The sequence below is a fragment of the Arctopsyche grandis genome, chromosome 13 (assembly GCF_051622035.1).
Source record: "Arctopsyche grandis isolate Sample6627 chromosome 13, ASM5162203v2, whole genome shotgun sequence".
Classification (NCBI taxonomy): Eukaryota; Metazoa; Arthropoda; class Insecta; order Trichoptera; family Hydropsychidae; genus Arctopsyche; species Arctopsyche grandis.
Window position 1 is genome coordinate 21302457 of NC_135367.1, and position 27721 is coordinate 21330177.

The 27721-nt window shown below is 37.0% G+C and overlaps 5 protein-coding genes across 5 annotated transcripts in view; 4 read left to right on the top strand and 1 right to left on the bottom strand.

Annotated features, from left to right (window-relative positions):
- The window catches only part of nesd (SHC binding and spindle associated nessun dorma), a 325057-nt gene that overhangs the window by 224149 nt on the left and 73187 nt on the right, over positions 1–27721 (bottom strand). The gene's annotated exons all lie outside the window — the stretch shown is intronic.
- Positions 267–7263, top strand: mus201 (rad2 superfamily protein mus201). The gene is made up of 7 exons (XM_077443984.1): positions 267–622; positions 3331–3506; positions 3585–3829; positions 3918–4110; positions 4210–5779; positions 5857–6125; positions 6201–7263. The coding sequence occupies exons 1-7, from the start codon at positions 535–537 to the stop codon at positions 7008–7010; spliced, it is 3351 nt and encodes a 1116-aa protein (XP_077300110.1). The 5' UTR covers positions 267–534; the 3' UTR covers positions 7011–7263.
- Cypl (peptidyl-prolyl cis-trans isomerase-like 1 Cypl) lies at positions 8580–9940 on the top strand. Its single transcript, XM_077444445.1, has 3 exons — positions 8580–8843; positions 9008–9115; positions 9187–9940. The coding sequence occupies exons 1-3, from the start codon at positions 8770–8772 to the stop codon at positions 9524–9526; spliced, it is 522 nt and encodes a 173-aa protein (XP_077300571.1). The 5' UTR covers positions 8580–8769; the 3' UTR covers positions 9527–9940.
- TM9SF2 (transmembrane 9 superfamily protein member 2) lies at positions 14716–22695 on the top strand. The gene is made up of 8 exons (XM_077443658.1): positions 14716–15023; positions 19029–19421; positions 19498–19656; positions 19728–20066; positions 20139–20437; positions 20512–20671; positions 20748–20909; positions 20992–22695. Exons 1-8 carry the CDS (start codon positions 14898–14900, stop codon positions 21331–21333), a joined length of 1980 nt encoding a protein of 659 aa, XP_077299784.1. The 5' UTR covers positions 14716–14897; the 3' UTR covers positions 21334–22695.
- Positions 24632–26740, top strand: LOC143921636 (putative serine carboxypeptidase CPVL). Its single transcript, XM_077444990.1, is given in 6 exon segments — positions 24632–24706; positions 24708–24858; positions 24938–25050; positions 26002–26172; positions 26257–26428; positions 26640–26740. Coding segments are annotated over 6 exon segments (783 nt in total).

Here is a 27721-nt window from a genome sequence, read left to right on the forward strand (position 1 = left end):
GCGCAGAATACGGGAGGAAAAGCCTGTTCCTCTCGTTCCTGTTGTACCCTGCTCGCGCAAATTAAGTGAGTATGTACCGTTTACCATGCACCCTTTTTTTTGATCTTTCGACTTAAGATCTTTCGATTTTCGATATTTGCCTTCCGATATTTGTGTTTTCTGTAATTTAACAATCTGGCTCGTCACGTAGACCCACATATTATATTTACTGTTGAATTACTGCTGAACAATCGCAATCACAAACAAAAGTCGCAAACAATTGCGGCGACTGTACACGGCATGGTTGAAGTGAAGTGAAGTGGGTCCCCCTCCCCCCACCGCGAGAGGATGTTGGGTCAGGAGGGGGCGTGGGAACACGCAGCGTGGGAACTTCGCTCGCAGGGCTGCCACACCACTCCGCTCCGAGCACCGAAATCAACACGCTCGCGCCAGGGCTACCACACCACCGCCACCTGACACCTGACACCTGACGTTTGAAGTTTGACGTTTGACGTTTGACGTTTGGCGTTTGGCGTTTGGCGTCTGTCGCCGGCGATGGGGGTGACCGGCCTGTGGCGGCTGGTGGACTCCACGGGCCGGGCCGTGCATCTCGACTCGCTCAGGGGGCGCGTGCTGGCCGTCGGTGAGACGAGTGTTACGATACATATAACCTGCATCTGTCAAAGTCACGCTGTCACCTCTCTCTCGCCCTCTCCCTCGCGCTCCTCGACCTAGACAGGGACGGCGCTATTGTTTCGGAAGGTCTCCGTTGAGAACGTTGAACCGCGCCAATTAGCCTTTGCTCCCGTTCACATACAAATATGCAATTCAGATTTTGTTACAATGCCTCCAACCTCGCCGTTCCGACAACGGTTCACGATTGTACCTCTTTATGTATCGCGTAATGATAACTTGCAGCTTGAGCGGCGGCAGCGTCTTCTCGATAACAGCATACTATTCTAGTCTATACTAGTCATTAATAACTTCCCTAAAGTACTACGCAATGCTTCATGTTTCTTGTTTGCAGACGACGTTAAACTATTCTTTGCTGTTAAGGATGAGAGGCAAGCCTCTCTCCTTCAATATATTATTATATTAACGCTGTTTTAGAGTTCAGTTCCAGTTTAGGGCTTGAACTGAATACTAGTAAATGTGCCATTATGAGTTATGGACGTACGAATTCGCTCTATTGTCACGGATATTCCATTGGATCCGTATTGTTGAAGCGCGTGGAATCAATGGTCGACTTGGGTATCACATTTGATCCTCAATTCACCTTTCACAACCACATCAAGACAATCGCTGACGTTTCCTTTCGTCGACTTGGATTTGTCTTGAGATATGTTAGATTATTCTCCAGCCCCTTGTCTTCTCGCTTGCTTTTTAACTCGCTTGTTAGAAGTAAGCTAGAGTATAATGCAATTGTGTGGAATCCGCATGAAGCAAACTACTCTCTTATTATAGAAAAAGTGCAAAAAGCATTTCTTCGTTTTCTTTATAAGAAAGAGTATGGGTACTACCCATATCTCTATCCTACTCATTTGCTTTTGGGCATGCTTGGGTATAATTCCCTTGAACTTCGGAGAAACTTCTCGTTAATTCGTTTCGTTCTCCAGCTATCGCGTGGTAATACGTCATGCCCGTTGTTGCTGGAACAGTTAGGACTTTATGTCCCTAATAATTATGTGCGTGGTAGACATCATCATTTAATGGTTGTACCTGCTGCTCGCACAGTTCTTTTTCGAATGGCTCCTATTCCAAGAGCTATTAGACTTCTCAATGAAATCGTTGCTGCTGTCCCTGAATGTGATATTTTCCACCTTGGTGAGCGTAGATTATCGGATATTATCTTAACATATTTATCTGGTAACCTGCGCTCATCATTACTTTCTTAATTTGAATGTGATGAATGAGTGGAATCTTAATCTACTCTCTTCCATTTGGGCCTCGCTGTGATTTTATTTTTTATTCATATTTTGTTTATTTTATTTTACTTTTTCTTTCTCCTTTGTATATTTTTATATACTATTTTAATTTTGTTCAGTGTAAACAAAGAATGGGATTTATGGATTTTATTTTTAATTTTTACACTTTTGTTATTTTTTTTTTCTCTCTGAATGATGTATTATTTTCCTTTTGTTACTTTTTTTTTATTATTTTATTTTTACCATGTTTTCTGCTTTTGCTTTTTTCCTTTATTTACAGTTTACTTGTTTTTATATCTTTTTCAAATGTAGGCCATTGTGGCGCATTAGGTTCTTCCTGTAATGCCACAATGGTCCAAAACTATTAAATAAATAAATAAATAAATATTAATAGAAGTGGCTTTAGATGTTCTTTTGTTGTCAAGTGACATTCTGTCCACGGACAAATCTAAATAATTTTAGCATCAGTTGTATTTGACGCTTGGTGCTCGACATATGTCCGATAAAAAATTCTCTGTTTGTTTATGTTACTCGCAAGATGGGCAAGCATCGGTAAAAATTGCACGATAAATTCAAAAACACACAAACAACATGGGATACATTTTTATAAGTAAATCGATCCGATTGTATTCCGTGCGATGTAGCGTATTTATAGAGACGTACCGCGTAAAATTGACAACAATTATTTATTCGTAAGGGCCCCTATTCTTATTACATATCTCTGATTCGTATTTTTTTTTTTTACCAGTACAATCAGAGAAATGTTATAATAATAGAAGTGGCTTTAGGCGTTATATTGTTGTTAAGTGACGATTGTCCACAGACATTCCTAAATAGTTTTAGCATCGGTCGTATTTGATTAGCTTGGTGGTCGATAAAAACTTCTCTGGGCAAGTGCATCGTTAAAAATTGCACGATGCATTCAAAAACACACAATAAACGACATGGGATACATTTTTATAAGTAAATTGATCATTTAAGTAACATATTATTCAATTAACATCGTATATGAAAGTTTTCGGCGAAAAATATTGGATAACTAGATGTTTTATCCGGCTTCGCTCAGTATTTGTAATATAAACAGCGTAAACATGGCGAATCTAATAGTAAATATTCATGTGTTATTTTATTTAATTTATTTGAATCGAAAAAAATATAATATTCAACCAATTGAATTGTCGTCATAGAAACTTTGTATTGTGAACGAAGTTCCTAACCAAAGATACATACATACTTACATACTTACAGACATACAAAGTCTCTTTAGAAATTATATATTTTTTTGTCTTACCCTATCTCGAAAACTATAAAACTGAAATATCGAAAATGCTAAACTAATCTTTTTGGGAATATTCTCACAAAATATGATTTATAGATATGGTTCTGATGCCTAGAAGTATAAATCGAGGGTGGTGATTCTTTCCAGATATATCAATATGGTTGTATCAAATGGTGAAAGGATATCAAGATGGCAAGGGTGCTGCAGTATCGTACAGTCACCTGTTGGGATTATTCCAAAGACTTTGCAAACTGTTGTATTATGGAATTCGTCCAATATTTGTTTTTGATGGAGCGTTTCCCGCTCTGAAAAAACAAACCATCGTAAGCATCGATTTTCAAATATTTGCATTACGTTTAAAGAGGTTTAAATTTTTATTCGGTTGTGTTTATTATTTTCAGATTAACAGACAAAATAAAAAGTCTCAGGCACGAAATGACGTTGATAAAGTGCAACGTCAGCTTATGGAAGTGATTACAAAACATATCGCTGTTAAAAATTCTTTAACTCCTAATCAAATATCTAGTATTAGTATTTCTCCCAAAAAAAAAATGGCAGTCGCAAATGAGGAGGATATGTTTAAATTACCATCTATATCTGCTGAACCCTCTGAGGTCGCTTCAGACAGTTCTGATGAAGAAGTAACGTAAGTAATTATTTTAATAGTATAATTTCGATGGATTATTTTCTACTCAAGTTATATACATTATAAACTATGTATTTTATTTTTTCAGTGATAAAGAATCCATTTCGTCAAAGTATCAAATTGATTTACATTCGTTTGATGTGAATTCAGATTATTTTAAAGCATTATCGGCGAAAGAAAAGCACGATTTGTTGACAGAACTAAAAGAAACGCGCAAAGCTAATTCTTGGGGCCGTATTAACGAATTACCCACCCAAAGTAATGATTTTTCAGATTATCAGGTACATACATACATACATATACATATAAACTATTTTAGCTATATTGGATGTTGTTATATTAAATTAAATTAATTACACTCTTATATATAATTCTTACAGATGAAGCGTTTATTGAAACGACGTCAAGTTCAAGTGTCTTTAGAAGAAGCTGAAAAAGAAATTGGTGGACATTGTCTTTCAATCAATGAATTGGAAATTCTTTTGAATGAAGAAGGAATCGACACTAAAATACATTCCATTCCAACTAGGCAAATAGCTTCCAATGAAAATTCGCACTTTCTCTTGGTAAAGAATGTTAAAGAAGCTATGAATCAAGCAATGCAGAAAGAAGTGGCTAAAAATGCTGCGGAAAAAAATAATGAACCGTCTACTAGTACATCTAGTTGTCAAAATAGTGAACAATCAGATGAAGTTTTTGATGAAGACCTTGAAGCTGCAATTAAATTATCATTAGAATGTACAAACGACAAAATAGTTGATTTAACTTCGCAAAAAGATAATTTGAGTTCGAGCGACGAAGATGATTTTAGAGATGAAAGTCAATTATCAAAAATCAATGCAACTTCTGAAAGAGATTTGGGTATTGCTAAAGCTTATATGAAGGAATACAGTGGTTTATCTGAATTTGAAATAGAACGAATTCTAAAAAATGAAGCAACAACTTCAAGTAAAACTTCGTCTAAAATCCAACAAATAGATAAAAAATTGCCTAAAATTAGTGATAATCCAAAGATTAAAGACATAATAATAATTGAAGAGGAACAGACTGAAGAATGTATAATAATTGATGAGGATACTGAAATACCAGAAGGTATAAACACTACTGATAACGAATTAACAAGATTTATAGAAGAAGAAATAGAGCCGAGTATCGAAAAATCAGATGTAAATATTGATGACGATGCTTTGAGTTCCAGTTCGAGTGAAAGCTTTGAAGATGTTCCTGAAAATGAGCAAATTAATGAAGAAACGCCTGCGGATGACATTTTTGCAGACGTTTTTATTGATAAATCGAAATTTCACGTTTTAGATAATAATATTTTATCACATTTGAAAAATAAAATAGAAGCTATTGAAAAATGTGATAAAAATGAAAAAAATCCAGTTCTATCAAATGACAAGTTGCATGAAATGGAAAAACCCACTGAAAAAGCTAATGTATGTGAAACCAATTCAGCAGTGGAAACTGAAACTGAGAATGCTGTACCTAATATTTTACCATCGTCTTTAAGAACAGAACCATCAAAAATTACTTTACAGGATTTAGATGATGTAATAATACCTGAAACTTCGTCGAATAAAGTAGACAAAGCACCAAATGAAGCAGTATTGCGTGAAATGGCTACAGAAATAGAAGAAAATTTAGAAAATCAACAAAATCTACTCGAAAGAGAGCAAAATAAACTTGATCGCATGGGTAGGAATATTACAGATGAAATGACAAAAGATGCCCAAAATTTGTTGAGATTATTTGGCATTCCATACATAGTTGCTCCAACAGAAGCTGAGGCTCAATGCGCATATTTAGAGTCAATAAAGCTAACCGATGGAACCATAACTGACGACAGTGATATATGGTTGTTTGGTGGCAAAAACGTTTACCGAAATTTTTTCAATCAACAAAAAACAGTAATGCAATACGTTGATACAAACATAAGCCAATCTTTCAGTGAGCATGTTCAATGTCGTTCTTACTGAATAAAATTTAATTATCCTTGTCATTAATGTTATGAATTTTCTTAACAGAGCTACAAAGAGAAGATCTGATATTATTTGCTTTACTAGTCGGTAGTGATTACACTATGGGTGTAACTGGTGTTGGACCCGTTACAGCACTCGAAGTACTTGCAGCTTTTCCTCGAGGTAAGCAAGAAGCGGTACCACCTTACACCTCGTTATTACAAGGACTTCAAAAATTTCGTGATTGGAGTTGTACCAAAAGAAATTTCACTCATTCATCCCTTAGAAGTAAATTGAAAAATGTTAAACTGGGTGAAGAATTTCCAAGTGCAAAGGTAGTAATAAAATATTAATATGAGGTTTTTAAATTTCATTCTCAATCAAAAACACAAAAACATATTACTTTTCAGATTATTGAGGCTTATCTATGTCCAGAAGTTGAAAAAAGTTCTGAGGCTTTTAGTTGGGGAACACCCGATATTGTTGCTTTGAGAGATTATACGAAAGAAAAGTTTGGTTGGTCTCGTGAAAAAACTGATGAGATTTTAAATCCAGTGTTGAAAAGGTTGAATATTAAAGAAACTCAACGATCCATAAAATCTTTTTTCAATACTGAATTTAAATTAGATGTTGCCATTGAGAAAATGAGCAAGCGTGTTAAAAATGCAGTTGAAAACATGCATAGTGAGCCATCAAACAGTGAAGCAATCCAAAAAGAACAGCAAATAAAGAGAAAGCAACCAAATGAAAATAAACGAGTTCGAAAAACTAAGGAAGGCAAAGGGAAAAAAATGAAAATTGATAATCCTGAAAACATTGATCTGATTGCTCGTGATGAAATTGAAGGCATTGTACCTCAAATAGAAAATATTACAAAAGATATCGCATTTGAATATGATTCACAACAAAATATAGAAATGGTCCCTTTAAAATTAGGCGTTGCAAAGCCTGTTGATTTACAGAAGAAAAATAATTTATTTCAAAATAATAAAAGTGCAAAATCTGTAAACGTTAAAGTGTTGCCCGAGCTACAAAATAATAAAGGAGAAACGATACCGCAAAGAGAAAACGATAGAAATATTATTTTAAAAAATAAAATGAAAGCAATCGAGCTATTTAGGAAATCAAAAAAAGGTCCAGGATTTGTAAATAAAAGAAAAGCTGCTGTAAGACAACCTAAAGATGAAGCTGAATTATCCGAGAGCAGCAACAGTGATTGAACATCGCATTGTGTGTGCTTAATGTGTGTTTTTACTAATTTTTAATATTTCATGTATTTTTACAAGCTTTATATTATTAATCCATTTTTCATAAAATAACCTTGGAAATATTATTTAATCGATTTTTACTGCAAATGTAGTTGAAAAGTACCCTCACTGTGATAATTTAAATTCTATTGAAAATGTTTTAATATGTGCATATTAATTTAATTTTACAATTTTTTAACTTAATAAATTAGTTGTGATTGATCAGCTGTGGTTTTGAATTTTTCCCTTTACTATCCATACACTAAAAATATTACAGACATCTTCTCGGAATAAATTTGATGCAGTTTTGGGTAATGTATTGCAATGAGAGGCAGTAGCGTAACTACTATGACGCGTGGGGGTTTGGTGCAAACGATCGACAAGCGCCAGACATACTGAACCAAAGATTAACTGGATGGCTGCTTTAAAAGCAATTCTCGACTTCACGAATGATAGATTGCACATCAGATGACGAGCTACCTTTCGATGTGCACAGATGCAATTATTAAAATTGAGTTGGATCTTTCTGGCGAGTTTAATAAGGCAAAATTCGGAACTAAAGTATTGGGAGCACAGAACGTATACAGGGTAGGGTTCAGTGATTACTGGTCACAAATTACAAAAATTGCAGCATTTGTATTATATAAATCGCTGTATTTCGAGAGGCTGAAGAACACAAAATTAACAATTAATTCATTCATTCATAGAAACATATTGTACATAAATCAAATTCACATATTTGTAACATAGCGGGTAAAATGATTTTTGCCAATTAGATGGAGGAACCGTTTCAACAATGAAATCAGATAAATTGGCAAACTCTAATAAGATACGATCGACACAAATATCCAAGTCTGACCAGCAGTATTCTCAGTTTATGTTTAGTAACCTCTCGGTACTAAACATAAACGCAATCACCGAGCCTTACTGCTGGCTTTTAATCATCAAATGGCATATCTTTGGAGTGGGCACAGATTCAAGTCTGTCAGCTAAATCTTCCACTTTAAATGTTAGAGTTTTGATCTATTTTAAATAGTAGCCAATTAATTTTCAATTTAGACCTGTAACGAATGGTTTTACGCGCGCTTATCTGATCTCGCGGTGGGAGGTCCAGAGGGCGTTTACTCCGTTCTTCTTCCAAGGGTCGGGTTATATGGAAACGTGGACTAACCTTGGGATACAGTTATATAGTCGGGGAGGTTCCTGACTGCAAATCGTCTCGTTGATAACAGCTTCCTCGTGGTTGGGAGCTGGCTCTGCGGTCCTCTGGTCGGTCCTCTCACGGCTGGATGTTTCTCCGGAAACGGCGTGAGGAATACAGGGAACGTTGTGCTGGAACTCAGGGGAGGGAGTGATGCTACACTCGACCTCACAGCGGTTCTTCAGCACTGATGGTGGATCTCTGGGCCCTGTCTCCCCCTGGAGACGTGCACAGGAGAGATCTTTCTTCGTCGGTCGATGGCGGGTGAGAGAGGGTCGCTCTACATGCGCGCGCGCCTATAAGGCTTTTTCCTGTGTGGCCACTCGAAATAAAGGGCGAGTGTTGCCCTATGGGACGATGGGGAGAACGTCGCGTTACAGACCAATTTAGTTTTGAAATTATTTAACATAATGTACAAATTGTAGCTATGGCCGTATTGTAGATTACTAGAGACAAAACCGGCGTCAACTGTCAATGTGCCAAACAAGTAGCGTCTGTCATTTGTGCTTATAGTGACATAAAACCGATAAGATGATAGGTTTCACTGCAAATGCTGGAATTCCCGATAAATCATGGCAACCGCCTGCAGCTGTCATAGAAACCACGTATTTATCCTTCAATTTCACTTTACATTGGTGTTTTAACTTTTAGGTTATCTGAGTATATGTACATTCAAATGTATACACAACAGCTAATATATCATCAATGTCGACATGAAATAACACAATAAGAGCTGTCTAGCAACGTATAATTTCTTTTCAATTTACAGAATGGGTGAATTCACTGTAGAGATATATTGGAAACATGCTCCAAACACATGTAGAAATTTTATGGAATTGATTCGTCGTGGATATTATAATAATACAAAATTTCACCGGTAATTTTTTGGATTTCTGTACTTATTTCTTGCACTTCAATATTTATTCATGTTGTTTATTGTCACTTCAGAGTTATACGAGATTTCATGATCCAAGGTGGCGATCCGACCGGAACCGGTAGAGGCGGATCGTCTATCTATGGTCAAAAGTTTGCTGATGAGATACATGAAGATTTGAAGCACACGGGCGCAGGCATTTTGTCAATGGCTAATTCTGGACCCGACAGTAATGGATCTCAATTTTTTATAACACTAGCTCCAACACAGTGGTTAGACGGAAAACATGCAATTTTTGGAAGAATTCAGTCTGGAATGGGAGTAGTTAAAAGAATAGGACTTGTCGAATGCGACGTCAGTGATAAGCCAGTCGACGATGTTAAAATTGTAAAAGCGTATGTTCTCAAAATGTAACATTGGTGTGATAGTATAATTGTTTTTATATACAGGTGTAATTAGGCGTAAGTGCTGAATTTTGTTTGAAATATATAACGCAATGTCAGGTATTGTATACTTTCAGGTACTCAATTTTTTCAAATAACTTACTATCCTGATTAATTTCATTCTGGAAAACCAAAGTGAGTTGTATTTATAATATAATGATTATCCTTTTCTTGAAACTGTTTTATTTTCTGACATTTAAACGACTTGATTAAACTCTACTACAAAAACTGAGGGAAATGCTCTACGTTAAATCTTAAAGATATTTCTTATATCAGCTTTGTATAAAATGTATTTAAATTAATTTTGTATTTTGTGAACGAAATAAATTAACTTGTGGTCTTTAAAAGATCTTAATAGTACATAATATACTATTCGTTTTAAATTTATTTTATTTTTCCTAGTGAGTCATCGTAATATTATTGGTAAACAAAATGAAACCTTTCTAAAATAGCCATGAACTTAATGGTAATGTAAAAAGTGTTGTTATTTGTAATTTAAGTTTATAGATTCTACTTAGCTTTGGTCAACATTTTGTAAACATTAAATGGGATTTAAGTCAAATTTGGGAAGTTCGCTTAGTTATAATAAAATTGATTGACAAATTTTGAGAAATACTTCAAAATAATCGAAGCTCACTGCAATTTGATAAAAACTAATAAGAGCTTGTAAAAATTGAATCAATTGTAAAAAAAATTCAATAAAGAGTCATCCATAAATTTCCCTATCCCATTCATCTTAAATCATCACATTATATTAGACTCCTCTTCCAGCAGGGTGTAACATCGTTTGTGAACAATCTATACTTCCGCAAAACCATTTTAAATAAATTTATTTTTAAAGTATTTTTTCTAATACATAAACACAAACGACCAAGTATATTTGCACAGGCTGGCAAGCAACAAATCAACAATCGCCACAGATGACGTATTTCACTCCTATTTTGAAACACGTCATGCTGTTTATTTACATCTGTTCAACGTCCGCTGATGAGCAAAAAAATATTTACATATACATAGTTCAAACAACTTCATATGGAATAACTCAAATACATGTTGCATCCTTACGGTGACCATTCATACTGGCTTTTGGGTATCTGTCCTGATAAATCGTGAAATAAAAGCAGTACACTTTTATGTAATAGAGCTTTTTTTTATCTAAAACAGATTCAATCCATTCAAAGTCTTCATCGAAAATTATGTCTCCTACAATCATACTAGCAAATAAGTCCAATATTATTTCTGTTCAGGAATAAATGCACCTGCTGAACGACTTTTATCTTTGATTAGAAATATGTGATCCAGCAATATAACCCAATTGAATTTTAAACTTTAAACATTTGTTAATCAATCTTAAGTAACCTTAAGGTAAACTCTGATCAGAAATGATCGACCTGGAGTCACAAACCAGCAGTGGGACTCGAACCTGTGACCATTGCTCGAAAGTATAATATGCTAACCACTAGTCCACGCCGCTGGCTGCTAAAGGTCTGACCGCACTATGCGTCTGCGACACGAACGGCAGCGTGCGGCCAAATATTGTTTGTATGAAATTGTATGAGATATAACGCACTACGCGTCACGCGACAAAGTTGCCTTTTATATCAACTTTGCCGTGTTGTGTCGTGCTGCAGCAGTCGACGGCCGTATAGTGCGGTCAGACCTTAAAAATGTTGCTGGATAGTTGCCAAGCAATATTGCCCGTACACACCAAGTTGCAGCAACAGTGCTAGTTGCAGTTACAAAGCGGTGTGGACGTCGCGAACCGAGTAATGTTATAATAATATAAGTGGCTTTAGGCATTTTATTGTTATTACATTTTATTGTTGTTATTGTTATTACAACAATAAAATGTAATAAAAAACATTCATAAATATTTTTAGCATCAGTCGTATTTTGCAACTTCAATCTGAACTGTTGCTGTAACTGTTGCCGCAACTCGGTGAGTACGGAGCCTAACTTAATGGGCTCGGGTGCGGTTGCAAAGTTACCGCAACTTGGTGAATATGGGGCTTTGCAGGCAGAGAAATGTAATAATAATAGAAGGGCCCTTACGAATAAATAATTAATGTCAATATTACGCGGTACTTCTCTATAAATACGCTACAACGCACGGAATACAATCGGATCAATGTACTTATAAAAATGTATCCCAAGTTGTTTATTGTGTGTTTTTGAATGCATTGTGCAATTTTAACGATGCTTGCCCATCTTGCGAGTAATATAAGTAAACAGAGAAGTTTTATCGGACATACCTCGAGCACCAAGCGTCAAATACGACTGATGCTAAAATTATTTAGGAATGTCTGTGGACAATCCTCACTTGACAGCAATATAACGCCTAAAGCCACTTCTATTATTATAACATTTCTCTGGCTGTTGCAGGTTGCGGTTGCAGTTACTCGGTTCGCGACGTCCTCACCACTTTGCAACTACAACTTGAACTGTTGCCGCAACTCGGTGAGGATGGAGCCTAACTTAGGGCCGGGCCGCACCGTGCAACTTTGTCGGCCGACTAGTTGCACGACACGAAAAAATGTATGGAAATGTGTGCGACAAACACGTTGACGGGTGTGGCATGTCCCATCTACCTGCATATATTGGTCTGGTCGCCCTCAACCAAGTCGCACGGTGCGGCCCGGCCCTAAAGGTCTGACCGCACTATACGTCAAACGAACGGGCTTGCGGGCGGTCCGCATAGTGTGGCGGCTATCGCTCATTTGTATGAAAACGGACGTACTGGTGTATGCAACGGGAGAATCGCACCGGACGGTCCGGTTAAGGGCGCTACAGACGCTCTGGAATATCGGAGCGGTATGTCTTGCAGTAGACCGTGCGGCGAACGAACAGAATTTGGTTCAACGTGCGGCGTACTGAATGCGCTTCGACCTGACGGTGAATGCACACGTTACGGTCTGCGTCAACATCGGTCGCCGCACGGTCGACCTCTCCAATATTCCAGAGCGTCTATAGCGTCCTGTGTGCTGAGGCCCTTAAGGTCTGACCGCACTATGCGTCTGCAACACGAACGGCAGCGTGCGGCCAAATATTGTTTGTATGAGATATAACCAGTAGCGGCTCGTGAGATTTCATAATAGTGGGGGGGCTGCAGAGACTATTCAGACTGTAGTAGCTCGTTAACCAAACCGGTGATCGAATGAAAACAAAAACAACTTGAATATGTATTATACTGGGAGGTCTGCAGCCCACAGCCCACGTGGACGACAAAAATAGCATGCATTTGTACTGTATTGGGAGGCTGCAGCCCCGCAGCCCATATGGACAAGCCACCACTGGATATAACGCACTACGCGTCACGCGACAGAGTTGCCTTTTGTATCAACTTTGCCGTGTTGTGTCGTGCTCCAGCAGTCGACGGCCGTATAGTGTGGTCAGACCATTAATGAGCTCGGGTGCGGTTGCAAAGTTGCCGCAACTTGGTAAATACGGGTCTTTACAGGCCCCTTCAACACACAGGATGGCAACTCAGGTCCAAAGACGTCGCAGCATTGCCACAGTCCAATATCCACGTGATCGTTGTAAATAAAGACATGGAAAAATGCGAAGGGGAAACATTCGCGTAAAAATTTGGACTAGTAGTAGTAAAAATTTGGACTAGTAGTAGTAGTAGTAGTAGTAAAAAACGGACTAGTAGTCCGTTTACCAAAAAGGTTCGGTGATTACTAGTCAAATGTAAACCGGTCACAGGACAACCGGTCGCTGTGGATCGGTCACACGTGATCACCCGTCACACTAAAACTGGTCACAACCTAAAATCAGTCAACCAGTTTTCTCGTGAGGGTGTCACACTCTAAAACTGGTTGACCGATTTTAGGTTGTGACCAGTTTTAGAGTGTGACCAGTTTTAGTGTGACGGGTGATCACGTGTGACCGATCCAGAGCGACCGGTTGTCCTGTGACTGGTTCACATATGCCTAGTAGTCCGTTTACCAAAAATTTAGCGCGGTGAAGTTGACGGTAATTGGACTATTCGTCACATTGGGGTGGTCACAAAGACAATTTTTGCCATGAAAATCGCGAATACACAATATTTGGCACTCAAGTTCTCGTTACTATGATAGTTATTGTTAGTATTGTAGAGATATAGCACGACTTGTAATATCACCTATTTCCCTCATCGAACTTAATCTGTACAAATGACATTATCGTGTCCTCTTCTCGTACACGAAAGTTAGCCGTGGCCGAAATACTTCGTTCAGCTTACCCATAAAGGCGATTCGACTCGCTCCAGATACGCAATCACGAGTACACGGGAAATCCCAAGGAGCTACGCAACTACGCATCAAACATCGAACACAAAGGAAGACCTCGACCCCGTAGGAATCTTCCAGAACGTGATCTCACCAGCCCAGCTACGCGTTGCTCAAGCAACACCTTTATTTAATTTATTTATTTATTTATTTATTTTATTTCATACTAGGAAGGCATTACAGGTAAACCCCAATGCGCCTTCCTGGCCAAATTACAAACAATACAGCATTTTTTATTATATACATAAGTCGCTAAATTACGAGACACTGACTTAAACTCGACAATTAACGAGACATCTATGAATTGTACATACATTTTTATTGTAATATTTACATTAATCATACCCAAATAGTGGTGACATAGTGGGTAGGAAGGATTTTTAGCCAATTTTTAATCGGGAATCGTTTCAACAATGAAATCAGAGAAAATTGGCAAACTCTGATAGGAAACGATCAACCAGGAGTCACAAATCCTGGTCTGACCAGCAGCATTACAGATATACTCAGAACATTTCTTTTCAATCGAGGTCAGCTCAAGGGATCGAACTCGGCGCCTCTCAGTGTTAAGCAGAAGCTTAACGACCGAGCCACGCTGCTGGCTTTATAAACCAGTGCATCGTCCCCAGATGCCAGTGAGCTTCAGGAACTCGACCTAGCTCGTCCCAGTGAATCCTTTACCTACTTCGCTCTACACACAAATACACCTGTATCAATCGAGTAATAAAGATCCTCTTCAAAATTCAACTGAATTTCCATAGGCTGGGAAATGGTCCAAAACCTTCAACCCCCTTATAGTATGATGGACTTTTCGGCTGCCAGATGTTCCGTTATAGAGATTTTAGTGACTTTGTGACGAGTAATCTGTGACCAGTAATCACCGAACCGAAGTTGACAGCCCCTTATCGATTGGCGAGAAGTGTTGCCAGCCTGCAGAGCGGCGCGTGTCGCCGTCAAACGGCACGGAGCAGAGCAGGGCAGGGGCGTGCGATCGTCCGGTCGTGGAATTCGAGTTCCGAGTTCTTAGGGCGGGGGCGGCCTCTTTCACCGGCTATTCCAGTGGCGTGCGGCTGCACCATGAGGGCGGCCCTTCACCTGGCCCTCTGCCTCTTCGCGTTCCTCTCGCCGGCTGACACCTTCTATCTGCCAGGGTTGGCACCTGTCAACTACTGCAAACAGGGCGACGTCACCTCCTCCTGCAAGGTATACGATACGATACGATACACTGCACTTCACTTTGCGCTAAATATCACACTAATCGCCTCTTCTGACGTGTCCATTTGCATGTATTCATCTTTGCGATCCGTTTGCGCAATTTTGCTCGTATTTCCGCCAATGACTGCATACATTATTTACGTATGTATATAGATATCGATGTGTTTAGACGTTTCAAGTTTGGTGATGCTGTATGATCGGTGTATGTGGGTGAAGAGTGAATGTGTTTTGGAATTTAACTTGTTTGCAAGTGGGTCGTGTCATATGTGAAAATTTTATGTTAATTTTTTTTTTATTATTATTTGTATTGATTGTAGTGGTACTGTTTTGTATGTGTAATTTTTTTTATTTAATTTCTTCCGTACTGTTTGGATTAGTTTGAGCTATGTGCTTATCATTTTCAAATCGAAGATTAAATGATATTTTAGGAAACACATGCATACATATTGGAATTTTAATCAACATAATCAATGAAACATTATTATCTGCCCGCCACCTAGTGACTATTTCATCAGTTTTTATTTTAATTTCTTTCAATTATTTTTCGATTAAAATGATAAAATCAATCTGCTTTCGATCATTTTACTTGCTATATATTACATTAAGGCAGCGATTTTCATACTGAAAATATATAAAAAGGAGGGCGCGAAACATTATAATTTATTTATTTATTTTATTCTAAACAGACCATTGTGGCATAACAGGAATTTCTAAAGCGCCACAATGGTCAAAAACATAACACAAAATAACAATTAAACACAAATCAATACACAACGAAAATAATACACCCATCAATTATACATAAAAAAAATACATTTGAACATAAACATCAATACATCCATACATAACATAAAAAACAGCATTTAATAATAACAGATAAAGTGAAAATATCAAATAAAAAAATATATAGCATAAGGAATGCCTTGCACCTACAGGCAGTTTCAATAAATATGTAAGAAACAACTACAAATACAAAACATCCCTGTAAGGCCCAAATGGAAGAGAGTTAATCCAAATTTCACTCATAAATCACAATCAATCATGAAAACAATGATGAGCGCAGACTACCAGATAAATGGGTTAGAGTAATTTCCGACAATTTACGCTCACTAAGGTGGAAAATATCACGTTCAGTCTCGGCAGCAACGATTTCATTAAGAAGTCGAATAGCTCTTGGAATAGGAGCCATTCGAAAAAGGACTGTGCGGGCAGGAAGTACAGCCAGCAAATGATGATGTCTACCACGCACATAATGATTAGGGACATAAAGTCCCAACTGCTCCAGCAACAACATATTTGACATATAATATATTTGTACATATAAATAAACTTTCAAAACATTATATTTAAATCTGTTCCTGAATCGTACGTAATATTTGACTGGTTACAAGAGAAAATCCATTAATAATGAAGATGCTGACGGTAATACAAGTAGATATATCAAGACAAGAAAATACGCTTCATCCTATTTATCAATAGGATTCATAAGTGCTATTATGTATATCGAACAGCAAAATTGGCGCATATCTGTGGCCTCTAGATTTAAGGGGCCTTCACATCGTTCTGAGAAAAATTATAATTCGGAAATTCCTATGCATTTTGCCATAAAATATTGGAGTTTACGACTACTTTTTTATGTAAAGTACAAAGCTTTGCGATAATTGCTCTCGCCGTCGTCGATTGTTTGACCTTTCTAGATAAATTTCACCGCTACTAAATAATTCGCAAACTAATTACATTAAAAATGGCAGCATATCGGAACAACTTGAAGAACAGTCTTCTGAAATAACTGAAGAGCAGCTCACTGAAAGAAACGAAGACCAACCTCTTGAAAGGACCGAAAAGCAGCCCTGTAGAAGAACTGATGAAGATTCCTTTGGACAAATTAATGAGCAGCATCCTACAACGTCTGAAGAACAGACTCCTGAAACGCCAGACGCCTGTGGTCTCCGAAACGTTTAATCCGCCACTGTGTACATAGATAGCTTGGAAAGACCAATGCTTTTGCCCTTTAAGGAAGTTTAAGTTGCCCTGTAAGGACAAATAACAAGGAAATAGAAATATCAAGACGAGAAAATAAGATTCATCGTATTTGTCATTGGAATTCACAAGTGCTATTATATGTAGATGGCTTGGAAAGACCAACGTGTTTGCTCTGTACGAAAGTTTTGTCAGCAGATAGTATGAGATGAAGTAAATTATAACACGGTGCCTTGAGATTGTGCATTCTGAATAAGTTGGTAAATCCATAGAATTTTTTTGAAGAAAATTAGATCAATTTAATAAACAGAAGCAAACGTTCAATAAAGTAGTTTCTGTTTCCATCAAATGCATTGCTAGCATTGTGCAAAGATTTTTACAAAATGTAAAAAACCTAATATAATAGGAGAGACTAGTTTTGCCAGCAGAATTGATATTTTATTTTATTTTATTTATAGCTATCAAATAATGAAATTTATATTATTTTCGAAAATATTCATACATCTGTACTGAAATACTGAATGACGAAATTTCTATTATGTATGTGAAATTTTTTTTATATGAGAAATTGTATTTGAAAATGGCACAAGTCCACTTTTCTTCATTTCGAGAAATATTTCGCAAAACATTAAATATAATGTTTGGCGTTTAACCCTTTGCCCGCAGCAATAAATATAGCGAACAAGCCCTGTACGCGGCACCTTTTTGGCAATCGAGTTTTAGATCTTAAATACAGATTTTAATATTTACTCAAGTAACCAGATATGCTAATTAACACATAAATTATTATTTTAAACAATAAAATACATAATATATCTCGTAGTTTTGGCTTAATTGTCAAATAATCATTCTTCATACAATTGAGACGTATCGTCGCCATTGTTCAACAGACGTGACGTCACATAAAAGAGGTTTCTAATTTTGACTGGTATATATTCATTTTAAGCAAATTGAATGGATGGCATTCAACTCTCAGTAATATATTCAACCAATTTTGAACTTTAAAACAGTTGAAATAGGCACATATAAGCCTCAAAATCCCGTGCAAAGTTCAGAAATTCTATGGAAGACAGCCGTGCTACAGACTTGTCGCGCAAAGCTTCCATAGAAGACGGCCGCGGGCAAACGGTTAACAATATTTAAAAATACTGGTGGTCTGTAATACTGCTAATTAATCATTCCGTTTTTGCGAGATTCTGAACATGTCGTCGAACAAGTCAAACAGAAATAGTGTTTTGGGAACTGAAAATGGGGCTTCCGCCACTTTCAAATAATGAATTATTTCAAGATTACAACAAGATTGCTTATTTCCAGTTTTCATTATAACAAATTCCAGTTTCGTTATAACAAATTCATTTACTGATTCCTTAGTAGTTCATTGTTATGCGATTTGACTCTCTTTATGAATTATTCGAAATTCTCAAATTAATTCTTGAAACATAATTCCACTTTTTTTTGTATCCGTACATATTTAATGTGACTAGAGAAATATCAAATTAAAATAATTTTCAAGCGATATCTGATCTCACTCATATCTGGTACCAGGGCTGGATTTATCTATAAGCTAACTAAGCTGAAGTCTAAGGTCTCAAAATGCAAGGTGTCTCCATCCAAAGTGTATAATCAGAGATTAGTAGTTCTAATATCACATTTGGAACCTCAGTCGAAAGTGCTTAAATATACAAGCAAATGCAAAAGTGATATCACTGATGCCCTTATCTCTGTCTCATACAAACCTTTATCAAATTATACAAATTACATACTTGTGATAATGTGAGGCTTGAAGGGGCTTCACAAGTGCCTCTCTTCGTCTTAATCTGGCTCTGTTTGGTATATTTTTATATTAAACTTCGAATGTATTCGTTTTTTACATGGGAATATTGATAATGTAATAATTAGGGCACTTCCTGTTTCTATAATGTTGATAATTTTTGTGTATAGTTTTTTTCACGTGTTAAATTTGTATTAAACTTTATCTGATAATGTCACGTGTAATGTGTTTTTTTTTTTCAGTCTGACGTTTTACTCTACGTCAATCGTCTGAATACAGAGGAGTCGGTGATTCCGTATGAGTATCATCATTTCGATTTTTGTGCAGTAGATGAGTCCGATTCCCCCGTTGAAAATTTGGGACAGGTCGTCTTTGGCGAGAGGATCAGACCTAGCCCATATAAAATTGAATTTATGAAAAATCTTCAATGCGAAAAAGTATGCACCAAGATGTACAAAGGCGGAGATCCCGTATCGGAGAAGAAATTGTCATTACTGAAGAAAGGAATGGGTTTGAACTATCAACATCACTGGATCGTTGACAATATGCCTGTAACTTGGTGCTATCTACTCGAAGACGGACGACAATATTGTAGTACTGGTTTCCCGATGGGTTGTTTGTTGAGAAATCCTCAGGTATGGAATACATCTATGAATCTATGTATAATTTGCATGTCATATTGATATGATTTCGGATTAATAATATTTTCAGACTGATTCCTGTGGATTGAATCCAAACTACAACAAACCCGGTGTCTACTATCCGTACAATCATGTGGATTTAACAGTTACTTATCACAGTGGCAGTAGTAGTGGCGAAGACCATTCTAGTAGATTCGGCGACAATGGGGGACGAATAATATCCGTCAAGGTGGAATAATAGACTTTGTGCTACTACAAAACAAATGCTGTGACGGAAATTACAATTTATTTGTTTTTTAGGTTATTCCGTCCAGTATAAAACATTCAGATCCGAATCACCTCGACTGCTATAGTAAAGAGCCACTTGAAATTCCAGCTAATTCATTACCTACTGGACAAACACTCAACGTTACGTACACGTATTCGTTGAAATTTGTAAACAACGATACCATAAAGTGGTCGTCTAGATGGGATTATATTTTAGACTCTATGCCGCATACGAATATCCAATGGTTCTCGATTCTGAACTCTCTGGTCATTGTACTATTCTTGAGCGGAATGGTAGCTATGATTCTCCTTAGGACTTTGCACAAAGATATAGCGAGATATAATCAGATGGAATGCGGAGAAGACGCTCAGGTATTTTAATTATCAACTAATGTGTGTCGTAATATTGTACTTTTTTTTTTAATATATCGTTACATTTTATAGGAAGAGTTTGGTTGGAAATTGGTGCACGGTGATGTTTTTCGTCCACCTCGTAAAGGCATGCTGTTGGCTGTTATGTTGGGTTCAGGAGTTCAAGTGTTCGGTATGACGGTAGTAACGCTGGCTTTTGCATGCCTCGGTTTCTTATCGCCTGCAAATAGAGGCGCTTTGATGACTTGCTCCATGGTGGTGTGGGTTTTGCTCGGCACACCAGCTGGTTTCGTCTCGGCTAGAGTTTACAAGAGTTTCGGTGGAGAAAAATGGAAATCAAACGTATTGTTGACGTCTATGTTGTGTCCTGGGTATGAATTATTACCAAATTTCATAATTGGTTTATTAGAGGAACTTGTTAATTTAATGTTTTTATTATTTTCAGGGTTGTGTTTGGTCTATTTTTCGTAATGAATTTGGTTTTGTGGGGTAAAGGCAGTTCGGCAGCGGTACCATTCTCGACTTTAGTTGCCCTGTTGGCTCTATGGTTTGGAGTATCAGTACCTCTCACATTCATCGGAGCTTACTTTGGTTTTAGAAAGCGGGTAAGTTTGATACTAATTTTCGTTACGTGTATTTGAATATCAAAAATTGATGCTACAATACTCTTGTCTATTACAGTGCTTGGAACATCCAGTGCGAACTAATCAGATCCCAAGGCAAATACCCGACCAGTCTGTTTATACTCAAGCTATACCTGGTATTATAATGGGTGGTGTGCTTCCGTTCGGATGTATTTTCATACAACTTTTCTTTATCTTGAATTCCCTGTGGTCTAGTCAGGTTAGCAGTGATTTTTCGCGTTGGAAATGCTTGTATAATTGGTGTAAAATTAATTGAAACATGTTGAATTGTTTATTTTCAGATGTATTACATGTTCGGATTTCTTTTCTTGGTGTTTATCATTCTCGTGATAACTTGCTCTGAGACGACAATATTGCTGTGCTATTTCCATCTATGTGCCGAAGATTACCATTGGTGGTGGAGAGCGTTCCTCAGCTCGGCTAGCACTGCTGGATATTTGTTCGTCTACTGCTGTCACTATTTTGCAACTAAACTATCGATAGAGGATGCCGCTTCAACTTTTCTCTATTTCGGTTACACTCTCATTATGGTATTCCTATTTTTCCTTTTAACCGGTACCATTGGCTTCTTTGCATGCTTTTGGTTTGTACGTAAAATATATAGTGTCGTAAAAGTAGATTAGATATATATACAAGTGGCATTATCACTTATGTCCCTGAAAATAATAGTGCTGTGTTAAAAGGAAATTTATACTAAAACTTTACTTACCAAATTGTTATTTAAGTTTACTCGGTATCAGAACTATAAAGCTTAGGTGTATTTTTTGATAATTAGATTTTAGTATTTCTCACAGTTTTTGTGTATGTATTTTGCACTCATGGGCAGGGTTTGAGGCTACAATCATTATATGATACATGTCCTTATTGTTTTGGAATTGGGTGTAAATTTGAGATAAGTAAGACTTGTGAGCTAAAAATCATTATGCAATAAATATTGATTATACATTGTGTGAATTGTTTGAAAGATTGAATTGAATATTTGAGACTGTGTGACTTAATATTTTTCATAAATTGTTAATTATAATTTAAAAACACATAATATTAAACAATTTATATTTGGATATAGAAAGTTTATGATTTGTAAGAATTATTATACATATTCTTTAAATTGTATGCAATTATTATAATTGTGTATGTAGTTGATTTAAAGGTTGATATAATATTTTATTATTTTTATATGTATTCTAGTAGTTCATTGAGATATGCATACGTATGGCAATTAAATATATATTTAAAAAAAAAATTGAAAAACTATGATCACAAACTATATTTTCGAATTAGTGAGTAATTAGATCGAATATTTCTAAACGAATACTTGAATTGTGTATTAAATATATTTGAAATGCATGTAAAAAATTGAAATTTAATTACTTCATAAAGAAAATGTTCCACTCGAATAATAAAGTTTTGTCGCTATTCTAAACCAATCAATGCCATATAAAATAAGTTTCCTTTGTACACTGAGAATGCCGTGGATAAAGTTTCTGCAATTTTTACGCATTCATTTTTTTTCTGGTATTTTGACCTAATTAGACTAAAGCTTCAGTTATAATTTCAAGCGCGTGTTTGCTTTCAATTTGACTATTATATACGATAGCCAAACTCCGGCTTCTCTCTTTGTACATATATATATATATATATCTCACAAATACACGAATGTGCACATCCATCTATGTACTTTTAATGCCATAATAAAGAGACAAACTCATACTTATGTCTGTGTGTATGTATGTGAATGCACAACTTATAATACATGTATCTATAACAATTATCAATGTAACTTTCATGAAAATATATTTTTCTTTCAAGTGGATTGACAAAGTAAACATTTATTTTATTAAAATCGTTTGTAAATTTCTAAATTTGTTTTTTTCTCCTTTTAAATTGCGCTGATTTTGGAAATGTGGTAATCTTAATTTACTTTTATGTAGTTTTTTATATGAAAAAATACTAAATATTGTAAATAAAATTAGGTTGTTATAAACAAAAATGTTTGTTACTGATACTTCCTTACCAATGAACAAGTAGAATAAGAAATTCAATAGAATTTCCTAACAACCGAACAGAACTTCCGTCATATTATTAAAGGCAAAGACACTTTTGGTTCCTAGAAAGATGCACTAAATTGCACTGAATCGTAGTGCAGTTTCGAGAAGTCTAAGTTTTCATAGGCGCTCAAAAAGAACTTACGCAATAGAATTCCACAAAAAAAGGTAAGCACCCTCGGATAACTTGCAAATACCCCTTGACGCATTTTTGAGGAATTATATTGCAGTAGTTCTTCTTGAGCATCTTTGAAAGTTTGGATGTCTCGAGAGTGCAACTATCTCGAGTGCACTTTTCCGGTCACCGGTTTTTTTAGATAGTTTTGCACATGCAAACAATGCTAGACTTATTTTGGTACGCCAAATCTACACTGCATATAATAATATTCATAAAATTGTACCCAGACATATTTAAACAAATTAATACACGCGAACAAGGTGGACAGCCAATCAGCGTAAAGTGATCCACATGCACTAAAACCAGTGGCGGCTCGTGAGAATTCATAGCGGAGGGTGGGGGGGGATGCAGAGATTAATCGAGCTGTAGTAGCTTGTTGACCATACCGGTGATCAAATGCAGACAAAAATAGCATTTATATTTTATTTTATTTCAACATATTAGCCACAGTGACCTAACAGAGAGCTCTAACGCGTCACTGTAGCCAGTCATTCAATTATAACAATATAATAATAATATAATATCATGATAATATAACATAACATCATAGTAATAATAATAATCACTCACATTCATAATTGGTAAAATCAACCACTCAACCGGATTAACACAGTTTACATTGAAGAGGTCAATTTCACCAACAACCCGGTTGAGCAGATATATCGCCCTAGATATTGGAGACGTTGCCAATATATTTGTGCGAGCCACAAGAGGAAAAAATAAGTCACGATTCCTCAGGTCCCTTAATTTACTAGGTGCATAAAACCTAAATTCAATTAGAACCTGAGGATTGTGTACTATCCCATTTAATAGCTTAAAACAGTGCTTTCCCAGAAACATAACACGACGAGACTCCGGTGAGTTGAAGCCTAACGCCCCTTATACATAGGAATGCACTAGGATATAGCCAAGGATAACCATATAATCTCATATAAAGATATCTGAGAAACCGTTTTTGGATTCTCTCAATCTTCAATGAATGCGTCATATGAGTAGGACTCCATATAATGGAAGAAAATTCTAGATTCATAAAGAATTTTAAGCACCAACGCACTCTGGAAAGGTTTACTAACTCGTAGTAAGAATCCCAGCATGACCTGACCCCCAAATCGCAAAATTCATCCACAAACTTTAATTCGACACCACTTGGGCGATAGGGATAAATCAAGCAATTTGTAGATCTTGTCACATTGAGGAGTGAGGACACAGCATTTTTGAATGCTAACAGATAATTTATTTTCGACAGACCAACTTGACAGTGCATCTAAGTCCAACTGGAGAAGGGCTGCGTCACTATGAGACTTAACTGTCTTAAAAAGTTTGAGGTCATCAGCGAATAAAAGATAGTCTGAATACTTAATTATTTTGGAAATGTCATTAAGAGGGCTGTACACCCAAAACCTTAATTTTGTTGCCGTTCCTTTCTTCGATATATATATTGAGTGAATACGACAGTTGCGCTTCGACCAGATAATACTTATTTTAAATCGACAAAATCGAGATTTCGTATTCTCCAGTTTTCTCCTCCTAAACTAAATAGACGAGCCACCACTGGCTAAAACCTTTGAGCAATTAGAGCAACTAATTAATTACACTTTGACCAATTAGAGTAACTAATTAATTACACATTGACCAATTAGAGCAATTAATTTGGAAAATAATGAAACAGAACTTGGTAGAAATCTATCAATCGTTGATATGAGGCCATGGTCCAGCGACGTCGTTAGCCATTCGGGATACATAACCGTTAACAAACAATACAACTCGAATCTATTTTTTTTGGTACTTTCCTGTAAAGAACCAATCTGTGAAAGATTCACCTTTGGTCATTTGGCTGCAGGGTGGCCCAGGATCATCTTCTTTGTTCGGTCTGTTCAAAGAATTGGGTCCTTTTAGCATTAACAAGAATTCAGATGGCTTAATCGGTAAAACATAATACATGCATACAGTCTGTTAATAGCTGATATATGTATGTATTTATTTATCTTATTGTTCGTATTTTAGAAAATCCTTATTCGTGGCATAAGGAAAATTCGCTGTTGTTCATTGATAATCCCATTGGAACTGGCTTCAGTTTTACCGATAGTGATCAAGGATATGCTAGAAATCAAACGATTGTAAGTTACATATACATAAGCACAGTTCTCAAGCTAACCAATGTTGAACTGTATTAACATATTTATATATTTAACATAATATTGCTGATCTTATTCAATTATTATGTCCGGGTCCGTTCCATATGTTTAATTGGGGTCTACCTCACGGGCCCGAATCTGAAACGCCCGAAAACGCAAATATCGGAAGGCAAAGATCGAAAATCGAAAGATCTTAAGTCGAAAGATCAAAAAAAAGGGTGCATGGTAAACGGTACATACTCACTTAATTTGTGCGAGCAGGATACAACAGGAACAAGAGGAACAGGCTTTTCCCTGCGCGCGCACATTAATACGGGAGGAAAAGCCTGTTCCTCTTGTTCCTGTTGTATCCTGCTCGCGCAAATTAAGTGAGTATGTACCGTTTACTATGCACCCTTTTTTATCTTTCGACTTAAGATCTTTCGATTTTCGATCTTTGCCTTCCGATATTTGTGTTTTCTGTAATTTAACATTCTGGCTCGTCACGTAGACCCGTTTAATTGGGGTCTACCTCACGGGCCCGAACGTGAAACGCCCGAAAACGCAAATATCGAAAGATCTTAAGTCGAAAGATAAAAAAAGGGTGTATGGTAAACGGTACATACTCACTTAATTTGCGCAAGCAGGATACAACAGGAACAAGAGGAACAAGCTTTTCCTCCCGTATTCTGCGCGCGCACATTAATACGGGAGGAAAAGCCTGTTCCTCTTGTTCCTGTTGTATCTTGCTCGCGCAAATTAAGTGAGTATGTACCGTTTATCATGCACCCTTTTTTTTGATCTTTCAACTTAAGATCTTTCGATTTTCGATCTTTGCCTTCCGGTATTTGCGTTTTCGGGCGTTTCACATTCGGGCCCGTGACGAAGACTGATTTAATTGTATTCAAGTGAACAATTAAAAATAATAATAATATACCTACACATATTTTCCAGATAACAGATCATCTGTACAAATTTATCTTACAATTCTTGGAAATTTTCCCCGAATTGCAAAAAGTCCCATTGTATATAACCGGTGAATCTTATGCCGGTAAGCATCTGCCGTCATTTGCTAATTTCATTCATAAAAAGAATCCAACAGCTGATATGAAAATAAATCTTAAGGTTACATTTTATTTCATTGAAATATTACGCGTCAAAATGGAATGAGGAGTTTTTCATCTAACTTTGTATTTGTGCACAATTTAGGGTATCGCTATTGGCAATGCATATATTGATCCAGAATCAATGCTAGATTACAGCGCATATTTATATCAAATAGGACAAGTGGATGATATTCAAATAAAAAAACTTCAGCATTATGAAAATGAGACTAAAATTGAATTGCAGAAAGGGAATTACATATATAAACGCTTACTTCGTAAGTGTAATACGTACATCAGTTTTAAAAATGTTTCCTGTATTATGGATTTAACACTTAAACTATTATTTGTTATATATAAAAAAATATTTGTGTTATCTAGATGTATTTACAAATATTATCAACTTTTGGAGCATATTCGAGGATCTTTGATTACTACAATTATGTTTCTGGGGACAGTAGTAATAATGATGATTATGAAATTTTTTTGCAACGGTCTTCGTGCGCAATGCTGGACATATGGTGCCATCAGATCAACCGAAGATAGCTGAACTAATGATTAATTCTTTCATAAAAGATTTGCCGTTCTAAAATTCACGTAATTAAAAATTTAATTCGTATTATTTCTGAAAATAGTTAATATATGTACATATATTTGATTTTGATTTTTAAATGCTTTTTGTAACGCGACATTCTCCCAAGTGTCCCTTAAGTTGGTAGCGGTAGTAACCTTTAGGTTGGCACCAACTACTTTACCGCGCCAAACACACTACCCCGTCTCGATAAGGGTCGAGACGCGCTCTCTCCTTCGCCAGCTTCCAACCGGGAAGGACCTCCCTCCAGCACCTCCGCCGAGCGCTTCAGAGACGCCCAGAGGTCGCCATCTTGTGTCCACACGAGGCAGTACGGAGTTTGTCTCCTGCCTCCCCCTCCCGCTGCTGTGACGAAACCACAGGGCCAGCTTCTGGAGAAGCTGTTATCAACGCACACGACTTGCGGTCAGGAATCTCCCCGACTATATACAGTTATACAAATATCCCAAGGTTAGTCCACGTTTCCACCTAACTTGACTCTTTGGAAGAATAACGAGATATCACGCCCTCTGCATAAAGACGCGCGTAAGATCGTTCGGTACATTGGCGCCCAACGTGGGGCACGATCAAGCAAGTCACTTCACCGTCCGTTACATTGGCGCCCGACGAGTGGGCCTGACCAGCAAGTCACTTTTGCGTTCACGAAGTCATCACGAAGATGGCCTCAGCGTACAATCTACGCTCCGCGGGGGACGTAGACCCAGAGGCGTCTACTTCAGAGGCGACTTCCCCACCGGAAGGTCAGTCGGCTTCCCCACCGGAAGGTCAGTCGACTCCCCCATCACCAGTTCCAGTAGACGGCGCAATGCTGTTGCAAATGATGAAGCTGATGATGGAGCAGCTTATAGCTTCCCGAACCGCATCTGTTCCTTCCCCCGTCATTTCACCTGCCCCGGTCGCGGCGGGAAATTTCGCGAATTGCAAATCTCGGTTTGCCGGCGACTCGTCGGAATCAGTCGAGGCGTTCATTGATGCCATC

Coding starts and splice junctions, on each gene's coding strand:
- mus201 (XM_077443984.1), top strand. CDS start 535: ATGGGGGTGACCGGCCTGTGGCGGCTGGTGGACTCCACGGGCCGGGCC. Junction 623..3,330: donor GGGGCGCGTGCTGGCCGTCG/GTGAGACGAGTG, acceptor GATTCTTTCCAG/ATATATCAATATGGTTGTAT. Junction 3,830..3,917: donor AGTTCTGATGAAGAAGTAAC/GTAAGTAATTAT, acceptor TTATTTTTTCAG/TGATAAAGAATCCATTTCGT.
- Cypl (XM_077444445.1), top strand. CDS start 8,770: ATGATAGGTTTCACTGCAAATGCTGGAATTCCCGATAAATCATGGCAA. Junction 8,844..9,007: donor GCAGCTGTCATAGAAACCAC/GTATTTATCCTT, acceptor TTCAATTTACAG/AATGGGTGAATTCACTGTAG. Junction 9,116..9,186: donor AATAATACAAAATTTCACCG/GTAATTTTTTGG, acceptor TTGTCACTTCAG/AGTTATACGAGATTTCATGA.
- TM9SF2 (XM_077443658.1), top strand. CDS start 14,898: ATGAGGGCGGCCCTTCACCTGGCCCTCTGCCTCTTCGCGTTCCTCTCG. Junction 15,024..19,028: donor ACGTCACCTCCTCCTGCAAG/GTATACGATACG, acceptor TTTTTTTTTCAG/TCTGACGTTTTACTCTACGT. Junction 20,067..20,138: donor AATGCGGAGAAGACGCTCAG/GTATTTTAATTA, acceptor TACATTTTATAG/GAAGAGTTTGGTTGGAAATT.